Source organism: Dipodomys ordii, unplaced genomic scaffold (assembly GCF_000151885.1).
Source record: "Dipodomys ordii isolate 6190 unplaced genomic scaffold, Dord_2.0 Scaffold1, whole genome shotgun sequence".
Classification (NCBI taxonomy): Eukaryota; Metazoa; Chordata; class Mammalia; order Rodentia; family Heteromyidae; genus Dipodomys; species Dipodomys ordii.
Genome location: NW_012267217.1, coordinates 39,581,141 through 39,593,514, shown reverse-complemented (window position 1 = coordinate 39,593,514; position 12,374 = coordinate 39,581,141). Strand labels below are relative to the sequence as shown.

General features: G+C 35.4%; 1 protein-coding gene across 1 annotated transcript in view; it reads right to left on the bottom strand.

The window, feature by feature from the left end:
* Positions 1 to 12,374, bottom strand: part of Nbeal1 (neurobeachin-like 1) — a 209,214-nt gene that overhangs the window by 155,415 nt on the left and 41,425 nt on the right. Inside the window, exons 8-9 of the mRNA XM_013015843.1 lie at positions 8,032 to 8,114; positions 4,155 to 4,240 (exon numbers count right to left, since the gene is read on the bottom strand). Of these exons, the coding sequence (XP_012871297.1) occupies positions 4,155 to 4,240; positions 8,032 to 8,114 (169 nt within the window). The remainder of the gene's footprint in view (positions 1 to 4,154; positions 4,241 to 8,031; positions 8,115 to 12,374) is intronic.

Here is a 12,374-nt window from a genome sequence, read left to right as displayed (position 1 = left end):
AAGCCCCACGACCGACAAAAAAAAAAAAAAGACTAGAATTCTATAACCTACATAGCATAAGAGATAAAAGTAAAGATAACAGAATGACATGTAGAAGAAATCTAAGTCCCTGTAGATTCTAGATCTAACATATTAACTATGGATTTGGTTGGGTGGGGATTATTTTGTTTTGTTGGTGCTAGAGATTGAACCTCAGGCATGATACTTGCTTAGGGTACATTGTACTGAATTAAACCTTCAACTCCACAACTTTGTTTTTTATTGAGAGAGAAAAGCTAACTTAAGTTGGGATAACTTTATTCATTCCTACTACTTATGCAACTCTAATTGATAGGATTATGACTAACTTATCACATAATTATGACTAATTTAGTGTTTACAAGTGTAGCAAGCATATTATGTTTTACTATATGCAGTTCAGTCCTTATAACTACTATAAATATTGCTGTTTACACATTATAAATAAACTGAAATACATGTAAAATAGTTTATCTGATATCAAAACAACTAGTTTGAGATAGCCATGGGACTCAAACCTACCTCAGCCCTAAAACCCTAACTCTTAAGATAGGTTTTCATGTATGTATTCCTAGAGCTTTAGAACAAATAAGCCAATGGTAAGCCTAGAAACAATATTCTATCCTTGGTAAAAGAGAGTACTGTTAAACATCAATCTTTCTAGACTTTGTGACAAAATCATTTGTATATGTTTATATATTCAATTATCTAAATTCCCTTATATCGATTCCATACTCAAGAAGCAAACTGGTGACTTGAGACAAATCTAACTATAGTCAGAGTTTGATTACAAAAATTTTGAGTCTCCTTAGTATATAAAAAAAATTGAATTTCATTATCTATTTGATTTTCAAACTAACTTTTCAGTACACAAATCTTCTGGGGTTTTGTTACTAGATACTAACAATAACCTTTCTCTATATTCCAAAAGGAAGAAGGCCAGGTGCCAGTGGCTCACACCTGTAATACTAGCTACTCAGGAGGCTGAGATCTGAGAACTGCAGTTCAAACCTAGCTCGGGCAGAAAAGTCCCCATGAGATTCTTATCTCTAATTAGCTACTCAAAAATGGGAAGTAATAGTGGCGCTGTAGCTCAAGTGGTAGAGCGCTTGCCTTGAGCTGAAGAGCTGAGCGACAGCGCTCAGGCCCAGAGTTCAAGCCCCACGACCGACCAAAAAAAAAAAATGGGAAGTAGTGCTGTGGCTCAAATGATAGAGCACTAGTCTTGAGCAGAAAGAGGCTCATGGACAGCCCCCAGGCACTGAGTTTAAGCTCTACAACCCCCCAAAAAACAGAGGGGGGTAGGGAAGAAGGGAGACTGGGATCTAAGATAGACAAGATGGAGAATCATGATTAGTTCATAGCGATACTATCTCCATTTTCATTCACATATATTAATTCTTATTCATGATGATAATGAAGAAATGATAGCAACAGGGAAAACACAAAACCTTGAGGAAAGAAAGTAAAGACATTAAAAGATGGAAAGACATCCCAAGCCTACAGATTGGCAAAAAATAATATCATGAAAATGGTCACACTGTCATAAGAGAAAAGCAAATTCAACTCAATACCATCAAAATCTCAGTATCATTCTTCACAGAATTATAAAAATCAATCCAAAAATTCGTGTGAATGCATAAAAAATCCTTAAATGACAAAGGCAATTCTGAGTTAAAAAAAAAAAAAGCAACACTGTAGGTATGACACTTCAAATCATACTACAGAGTAATAAAAACACTGGTACTGATACAAAAACAGACCCCCAAAACCAATGGAAATATAGGAACAAAACCACATATCTACAGCCAACTAATTTTTGACAAGTATTCAAGAACATACGATAGAGGAGGAAAAAAGAAAACAGCTTCTTCAACAAATGGTCATGGGAAAACCGGGTATTCACCTGTAGACTGAAATTGGACTGCTATATTGACCTTGTACTAAAATCAATTCCATTACTACAAAGAGCACAAAGTAAGATCTGAAACTTTAAATCTCTTAGAGAATGTAGGAAAAACTCTGGAAATTATAAGCTTAGGATTCCAATTGCCCAAACAATGGGAGTAAGAACTGACAAATGGCATTATATTACATTAAAGAGTTTCTGCATATACAGAAATAAGAAATCATGAGAATCAAGAGACAACACACAGAATGGAGAAAATCTTTGCCAGCTATTAAGCAGATAAAAGACTAATATGCAGAATATAAGATGACTTAAAAAGATAAACAGCAAGAGAACAAGTTATCCAATTAATAAGTAGGCAAGCAAACTAGACAGTTCCCACAAGAAGAAATATAAATGGTTAACAGATACATGAAGAAATGTTCAACATCCTTAGTCATAAAGGAAATGCAAAATAAAATCTAAGAATCTAACTCATCCCAGTCAGGGTTGTAGCCATTAAGAAAACAACAAATGTTGTCAGTGCGAATATAAAGGAGTGCAACTACTATGGAAATCAGTATGGAGGATCCTCAAAAGAATAAAACTAGACCTTCCTTATGACCCATCTTACTACTAATGGGCATATATTCTAAAGGTATCTGCACATATATGTTTATTGTAGCTCTGTTCTCAATAGCCAAATGGTGGAATCAACTTAGGTATGCAGTAACAAATGAATAAAGAAGTTGCAGTAAATATGTATGTAGGCAAACACTATAGAATACTACATACCCATAAAGAAAAGTGAAATCATATCATTTTCAGGAAGATAGATGCAACTGGAGAATATTACATTAGCAAGACAAGCCAACCTCAAAAAATAAAGTATCGTAACTGTAACCACTCTACACAGTATCTTTACAATAAAAAAAATTTTTTTAAGTCTCTCCCAAATGATGAATACTCTCTGGCTCCTCTGCCTTAGTGTTAAGGATGACAAGATCAGTTCACATGAATGAATCCAGTTTTTCTGTCTAAGTCAAAAGTAATCTAAATATTGCCCAAGCACATAGCTAGTCATTTCTCCATTTTTAGAATCAGAAATGAATAAGATGGCAAACAAAATGCTTATTTCAAAATTTTATGATCAAGCTAATCCAACTTATATCCCTTTGAAATAAGTCTATAACAGCCCAGTGACATATATATTTCCTTAATAAATGTCTTATAGTAAAACTGTACAAATTTAGTTAAATCAAATTTATTAAATTAAAATTAAAAACAAAAAATATCATATGCTTTCACTCATATGTAGAAGTTAAACTTCAGACATAAATACTTATAGACATGCATATACATATATATCCATATACATAACATATATAGGGCTAAACACAGACCATGAATCTATCAAAGGGACTATATCAAACTGCCAAAGGTAGAATGCTCTTTCTAAATTATAATCCAGTTGCCAACTAATAGTCATACTCAAAGTTTACCAGAACCACAAGTTAGAAAAATTACTACAAATTCTTTTTCATAAATAATAAAGAAAAACTAGTTATATTTGTTAAAAACATACATTAAAAGTTGTTGCCAGGTGCTGGTGGCTCATGCCTATAATCCTAGCTACTCAGGAGGCTTAGATCTGAGGATCTCAGTTCAAAGCTAGCCCAAAAAGGGAAGTCCATGAGACTCTTATCTCTAATTAACCTCCAGAAAACCAGAACTGGAACTGTGACTCAAAGTGGTAGAGCACTAGTCTTAAGTAAAAGAGCTCAGGGACAGCACTCAGGCTCCAGGTCAAGCCCTTCAACCAACAACAATGAAAAAAGTTGCATAAATGTATTTAGTAATTATAAGTAAGCAGAAAAGTGGGCTAAATTAACATGACTTTGGAAATCAAACTGCTAGTATTTGATTTCATCAAGTCAATTCTTAGAACTGAGTTCCTCTATACCCTACAGTAAAATCTAGTAGCTGAAGAATGACACAAATATGAATTTATAATACCAAAATTCAATAAATCTAGGGTATGTATCCAGTAATTTTATTGTCAGTATTATTACTTAGTTGTCTACAAGATTTTTCTGGAAGAAATTTCACTTTAAATAAAATACAAACTCAAAAATATTTATATGATTCATAATGTTATAAAAAGAAAAAGAATTCACTACATCATCCATAGAAAGCTTTTTGTACTGTTAACTATAAGTTGTATATTAACTTTCAACACTGTCCTCACCTGCCCACCGGCTACAATGGCTCCAAAGAGATGTAGTAAGCAACATTTAAGACTTTCCTTGAGATGTTCACTTTCCTGAAAACATTCTGTGAATATAATATACAAATAAATAAATAAGATTTCTTTTCTACAACATGAGTCATCCATTGAATATGTCAACGTGAAACATGCAGAATCATTTGTAATAAAGCAAAAGATGCATCAAAAGGCAAAACTTATAAACATTTTGAAGTCATAAATTAGAACCATTTTAGGAATCTTATTCATGATCTCATACAATAAATACTGCATAGAAAAAGATATATATTTTGGGGGGAGGGTCGGTTGTAGGGCTTGAACTCTGTCCCTCAGCTCTTCAGTTCAAGGCTAGAGCTCTACCACTTGAGCCATAGTGCCACTTCCGGTTTTCTGAGTGGTTTATTGGAGATAAGAGTCTCAAGGACATTTCTGCTCGGGCTGGGTTGGAACCGTGATCCTTAGATCTCAGCCTCATGAGTAGTTAGGATTACAGGCTTACTTGCTCCAACTTAATAGAAAGTCCATTTCTAACTTCTTCAACAACTTACAGTATTAATCTACCTTAAAAAAAAAAAGGTTATAACTTCCATCTTTTCTCAGTATATGCAGGTGATTGCTTCCAGAACCCTTGTATTTTAAAACACATACATGCTCAAGTTCCTTATATAAAATGGCACAAAATTTATACATAGTCTAAGTACATCCCCCCATCTCAAGACTACTCAATGAAATATAAATGCTATTTATGTAGTTGGCATATTATTTAGAAGATGATGAGAAAAACTTTGTACATATTCAGTAAAGATACAATTTTTTCCTGCATATTTTCAAACCAGTTACTTGAACCTGAAGATATGGCATTTATAGATATGGAGGGCAACTATACTATAAAGAGCTGAATGTACTGAATCATACCTTTTTATATTTAATTCCGGATATTAATAATTTTAACAGATACATTTACCTTATTCATTTTTATGGCCAGAAAGCAAGTATCACTATAATGATGTACATCTCTTTAACCACTTTAACATTTATAATGTTTTCTCCTCTTTATTTTAATAATAATTCTACTATGAGGATCTGTGTTCAAAACCAGCCCAAGCAGTAAAATCCCTAAGATTCTTATTGCCAATCAAACACCAAAAAAGCTGGAAGTAGAGTGTGGCTCAAGTGGTATGCACAAGCCTTGAGCAAAAAACCTCAGGGACAGTGCTCAGGAATGAGTTCAAGCCCAAGGACAGGCATACAACAAAAGAAAAGATACAAAAAGATGAAAAATTGGAAAATAATCTAAACCAAATGAAAAATTTAAAAAGCATACCGAAGTCTGTGAAATAAAGCTAAAACAATTGCTTTACTTAAAAAATAAAAAACAAAAACAAAAAAAAACAACAACAAATACCTATTCCTTACAATTCCTTAGGATTGGGGACATGGTTCAAATTATACTGATTAAGAAAAAAAAGGAGAGAGCATTTTTTTCAGGAATGAAAGATAGGACATCAATCCAAAGCTCACAGACTTTGAAAAGATAATAAACATATATTAAAAAAAACTTTATGTCCATAAAGTTAACAACGTAAGTGAAAACCATAAATTCTTTGAAAGACACAAATTACAAAAACAGAAGAAAAATATCTGAATAGCCTTCTATTCACACAGAAATTGGCCCACAATTAAATTAAAACTCAAACTTTAGCACCTGGCAGCTCTGCTGGAGACTATTAGGGTAATCATAACAGTAATTTTAAATATACTTTCACAAAAAAGAGAGGGAAAGAAGATGGTGCTAACATTACCTAATTAGACTAACATTAAGCCATCAAAATATGGCATTTTGTTATGTTAGCCTGAGCAGATTGAAACAGATTTTGGTATGAAGTAGAGGTAATGAACACCTAAAATTGTAGAAATGGCTTTGGAATTGGGTAATGTGTAGAGACGAGGAATTTTTAAGTAATATCTACATGTAAGGGTTTCAGGGAAATTCTGGTAAGATCTCAAGTAGTAATTAGTAACAAGTAGAAATTACTAAAAACTGGAGGAAATGCTATCCTTGTTAGAAATTGGCAAGGACCTCTGCTAAACCTTTCCTAGTAGTTTATGAAAGGTAAAACTTACAAGTGATGAAATGGATAGTTGGTTAAGACCATTTCTAAGCAACCTAATCTCTTCTGACTATAGAAAAATGTGTAAGGAGAAAAATAAACTGAGGAAGAAATTAAGCAAAAAAGAATCAGAATTTGAAGATATTTTAAATTTCTCACCCTACCCAAATTGCAAAAATTTAGAAAGCTTGTTCTGAAGAAAACACTAAGGACTGACTGAAAAACCATCTGATGAATCATTACAAGTATAATTACTGAACTTATTTAGCTATCTCAGTAGGGGCCAGGAATAAAGACTGGCTTATAAAACCAGAAGAAATATATAAAAGAGGACAGAAAAAGTGGAAAAGAATGAAGCACATAAACTGCTAGACTTCTTGTATTCCATAGGATAGGGTTTTCAGAGAAAGAATGGGGGAGAATGCCCTTCTGAACTGGAAGGGATATCACTAACAAAAAGGGGACTAGCGGGCAGAATACTAAAAGAAAGTAGATTATAATCAAGCTATAAAGTCTAATGGAATTTGTTGTCTTGCCAGATTTTAGACTTGTCTGAAACCTGTCACCTTTCTTCCTATTAACTTCTTTTGAAATGAAAATGTATATTCTATGCCTATCCTATCAATGTAATTTTATAGCTCCCATGCTCACAAGTCTAGTGTTGTACTTAACAAACTAAAGAACAGCTCCTGTGGATAGCAAAAAACAAACAAACAAACAAACTCATCATACAGAAACACTTTATATTTTCTACTGGTATTAGTCCCATACCTTCTAAGTGACACTAGTTCCAAGCACAGTTTATTATAGACATGGGAGTATTATTAGTAGTGATGTATGGTGGGCACTGTAATCCTCTTCATTAAGAAAAGAAATGAGGGTTGGGAAGGTGGCTCAGTTGTAGAGTGCTTGTCTTGCATGCATGAGACCCTGGGTTCAATTCCTCAGCACCACATAAGCAGAAAAAGCCCTAAGTGGTGCTGTTGCTCAAGTGGTAGAGCACTAGCCTTGAGCTGAATTTCTGATGGACAGTGCACAGGCCCAGAGTTCAGGCCCTATGGCCAACAAAGGAAGGAAGGAAGGAAGGAGGAAAGAGAGAGAGGAAGGAAGGAAAGAAGGAAGGAAGGAAAGAAGGGAAGAAAGAAAGAAAGAAAGAAGGAAAGGACTATATCTTCTTTTATATCATGAGAAAATAAAAGTAAACATGGCAAAATGTTAAGATCTGATATATTTGAATAGGCAATAGATACAAGAAACATATATACAGTGTTTCTTTTTATTCTGAGAAGTTTTTTGTATTCTTGAAAATACAGAATAATCACAGGCATAGTGGCAATGTCTCTGGTTTTTATAACTGCTGTTTGATTTGGTTTCTCAGGTTTTATTTTTGGGGGGATGGGGTGGGAGGTAAAGGGACTAAAGATCAAATCCACAGACTTGTGCATGCTCTACCACAGATTACCCCTAGACAAGATTTTTATAAACATTCTGAAGTTCTAAAATATACAACCATCATTAAAATATTCAATTCACCCAAAAAAATTTCTGCTCAGAAAAATACAAGTAAATCAATCATAACCAGACATAATGAGAGCCAAACATGAATAACTACTCCAGTGACATATTCTTAAATGACCTTTATCTTATCGATTCACAAAGCTGAATTAAAGTCAAAATCAAGAGTAAGGAAAAAAGAATAATAAAAATAAAATGAAAATCAAAGTAAAATGAATTAGTATGTTACTTACGATAAAAGAAAGGAACAAACTCCACTGTGAGAGAAGCTGGCTTATATTTCTGTCTGCTCTTTTCCACAGAACTAAGGATTCGTCTATCATTAAAAAGAAGTTGATAACAAATTATAACATATGCAAGTAGAGATGACACTTTTATAAAACAACCATAAACAAATTTAATGTTTTAATTTTATTCACATATTAAACAAAGTATCACCAGAATTGGCATAACTTGAAAAGGAAACAAAAAGAATGAACTTAAATTCTCTCCTCAAGAATTTCTTTTAGGGCTGGGAAGGTGGCTCAGTGGTAGAGCGCTTGCCTGCATGCTTGAGGCCCTGGATTCGATTCCTCAGCACCACATAAGCAAAAAAGAAAAAAGCCGGAAGTGGTGCTGTGACTCAAGTGGTAGAGCGCTGGCCTTGAGCTGAAGAGCTGAGGGACAGCACGCAGGCCCAGAGTTCAGGCCCCACAACCGGACCTCCCCCAAAAAAAAGAATTTCTTTAAAATTATACATCATGATAACAAGGAATATACCAAACCAAAAACTAATCTATAGAAGAATTTGTTCAGCATAACAGCTAAATTGACAGCTTGGGTTAGGGTTAGTAGCTTATTGTAATAATACAAATACAATGTCTGAGAAATCTGATACTTCTGCTACTTCATGAGGTTTTTTTCTGTACACAACCAGTCCATACCATTAGCTTCTTTCATCTTAAGGGCAGGGATCTTGTATGGGCTGGGATTACATCTAATGAAAATTCCAATAATTATGATGGATGTTTTCTACTCCTTCATGGGGCTAACAAATTGCATATGCTTTTGGTAAGAACAATTCAGTTCAAAGCAAAATGAACATCTTAGACAGTATGATGGTATAAAGGCTGGAGAATAAAAGCAATTTGTAACAGTCTTTCAACTAGTGAAATGGTGATTTAAACTTTAAAAAAATCACAAGAATTTCTCTGTGCCCTAAAATACAATTATTTAAAATGCTATTAGTTAAAGCCAACTAAAGTGTAAAATATTTGGAGGGGAGCTACCTATATATCCTACATCTAAATACAATCTATATGGTGGGTGAATGTGGCTCATGCCTGTATACTCACTCAAGAGAGCTAAGGATTACAGCTCAAAGCCAGCCAGGGCAGACAAATCTGAAAGATTCATTTCCAATTAATCACAAAAGTAGAGAAGAGGACTTTCCTGGCTTAAGTGTTAGAATGCCAGCCTTGAGCAAAACAGCCAAGCAAAAGCAGGAGGCCATGAGTTCAAGTCCTAGTACCCACACAAAAATAAAAATAAATTAAAAATACTATTAATAAATGCAATCTACATTGTTTTTAGATTTCTATTTATTTATATACCTTTGAGACAGGGTCTCATTATGTAGTTCAGACTGGCCTCAGAATACTGGAATTACAGGCAAGTACCTGGGCCAGATATTTTCTTTCTTTCTTTTTTTTTGTTGGTCGTGGGGCCTGAACTCTGGGCCTGGGCACTGATCCTCAGCTCTTCAGCTCAAGGCTAGCGCTCAACCACTTGAGCCACAGCACCACTTCCAGCTTTTTCTGCTTATGTGGTGCTGAGGAATCGAACCCAGGACCTCATGCATGCAAGGCAAGCACTCTACCACTGAGCCACCTTCCCAGCCCAGATATGTTCTTCTTAATAACTATAATTGAACTCTTAAAATTACTTCCTTATAACTCAAAGCTAGGAAGAAAAAGTAAATGAACCATACAATAAGCCAAATAGGTTATACACAAGCCAGACTTCTAATTTCCTTCACCATCTCTCCCTGCCTCCTGCTATACTGCTCTTGTTAGAGCATTCAACTGCCAATGTGAGACTTCTTCCACATTCTTGCGTACGATGTTGGTTGTTTTATTAGTTTAGAATTTGAGTGACCAGGATAGGTAGAGAGGTTCCCTATCTACCCACTAAAATAAACAGTATAAACAAGAAATAAACTTTGTTAATTCTAAGCCCCTTGTTTGTTATGACAGCACAATTTAGCCAATTTGATACAAAATATTTGCAGAAGAAGTATAAACTTCCTTCCTGGAAAAAGGGACATACTAAAAATTCAACCCAGACAGTTCATAGGTAGTTCACACCTGTAATCCTAGCTATTCAGGAGGCTGAGGTCTGGGGATTGAGGTTTAAAGCCAGCGTGGGCAGAAAAGTCCATGAGACTCTTATTTCCAATTAACTGCCAGCAAATCAGAAGTGGAGTTGTGGCTCAAAGTGGTAGAGCGTTAGCCTTGAGCAGAAGAGCTCAAGGACAGCTCCATGACCAACAACAACAACAACAAAAATGTCAACTGCCAGGCTACAGTGGTTCATACCTGTAATTCCAGTTACTCAGGAGACTAAGATCTAAGGATCGCAGTTCAAAGCCAGTCTGGATAGGAAAATTTGTGACATTCCTATCTCCAATTAACTACCAAAATACTGGAAGTGGAGCTGTGGTTCAAGTGTAGGGTCCTAGCCTTGAGCAAAAAAGCTCAGAGACAGAGCCGAGGCATTGCTCAAGCCTCAGGAACAGCACGCGCACACACACACAGACACAGACACACACAGACACACAGACACACAGACACACACACAGACACACACACAGACACACACACACACACACACACAAGCTCAGAGACAGAGCCGAGGCATTGCTCAAGCCTCAGGATCCGCACACGCGCACACACACACACACACACACACACACACTAGCCTTGAGCAAAAAGCTCAGAGACAGAGCCGAGGCATTGCTCAAGCCTCAGGATCCGCACACGCGCACACACACACACACACACACACTTTTCAAAAAGATTAACTGGCAAATTCACGTACTTTAGATGAAATTTATTTTCTTCCATAATATAAGTGGGATTCATCCATTCAGGTTAAAAGTATGAAGAGAAAGAAAAAGACTGGCCTAAACAAGAGAGAACACTCTAGAAGACTGACTCAGTCAGTACTTCATCTGTACCTCTGGCTCTCATGTATGTCCCATGCGACACATTACACTGATAATATATTACTAGCTCTTGGTTCTCAAGTCTGCTAATCCGCACTTCAGATTTGGACTTGCTTCCATAATTATGTGAGTCAATTCCCATTCAAGTATCTCCCAATCCCTCCATATACAGGAATACTACCCCTTCTATTGATTCTTTTTCTCTGGAGAAAACCATCTAATACAGGGATAATGGAATTTCTCAAGGTGTAAAGTGAATGACAAAATATGCAGAGAAGACTGATATATTTAGTAACTAGAGTACATGTTTCCATTACTTCTATTTCATACTTCTGGCTTTAACTAATGGATACATACTTGTCAAAAATCCTATGTATATTTGTAGTGTACAATATAATCTTTTGAAATACATATATAGCAATGATTAAATGAAACTAACAAGTGCATTACCTCTCATACTTTTTTGTGGTGAAAACAACATAAAAACTACTATATATTAGCAATTTTCAAATGTATTGTTCTTATCTGTAGTCACATGTTGTATAACCAGATCTTTTAAATTTACTCCTAAGTGAAATTTTATATCTTCTGACAACATCTTTCCAAATTACCTCAACAAAATGTATTACTTCAATAAAATACATTATTGCATACCTAGAAAGTATATTGCTACATGGTCCATATAGGTTTTCTTTATTCCCAACTCTTCCCTATCATCTAATGGGAGCTTATTCAAAATGAAGATATACTGCTCTAGAAAATCTAGAAAGCCTGTAAAAACCACATAGTAATAAAATGTTGATTTTTTTTATTTTTAATTATTTATTTTTGCTGATCCTGGGGCTTGAACTCTGGGCCTGGGCACTGTGTCTGAGGTCCTGCTACAGTTCTTAACTGAAGCAAAACCAGTTAGCTCCTGATTTCAGTGCAACTTTACCAGTCCAGAATAATCTGCTTCCCAACTAATCAGTCATACCAGCACAAGCAACGCAATGCTCCTTCCTCACACAGTTAAGCCCAGTGTTACAGGGCTTCTTCCCCAAACATCTAGATTCTCCAGTCTATTCACTTTGTTCCCACAGCTTCAAGAAAAGTAGCTTTCTTGAACTCATTATCTCTGTATTATTATCTTGGGGTCCCATTTTCCTTTTTTGTGCTGGCACTATGGCTCAAATTTAGGTCCTCATGCTCTCACTAACTTTCTGCACTCATAGCTAGTGATGTCCACTTAAGCCACACTTCTAGATCCTGCTGGTTATTTGGCAATAAGAATCTTGAGGATTTAACCTGCCTCCAGCTCATTTCAAACCAGCATCCTCATATCTCAGTCTCTTCAGTAGCTAGAATTACAGTTATGGGCCACTGGTACCC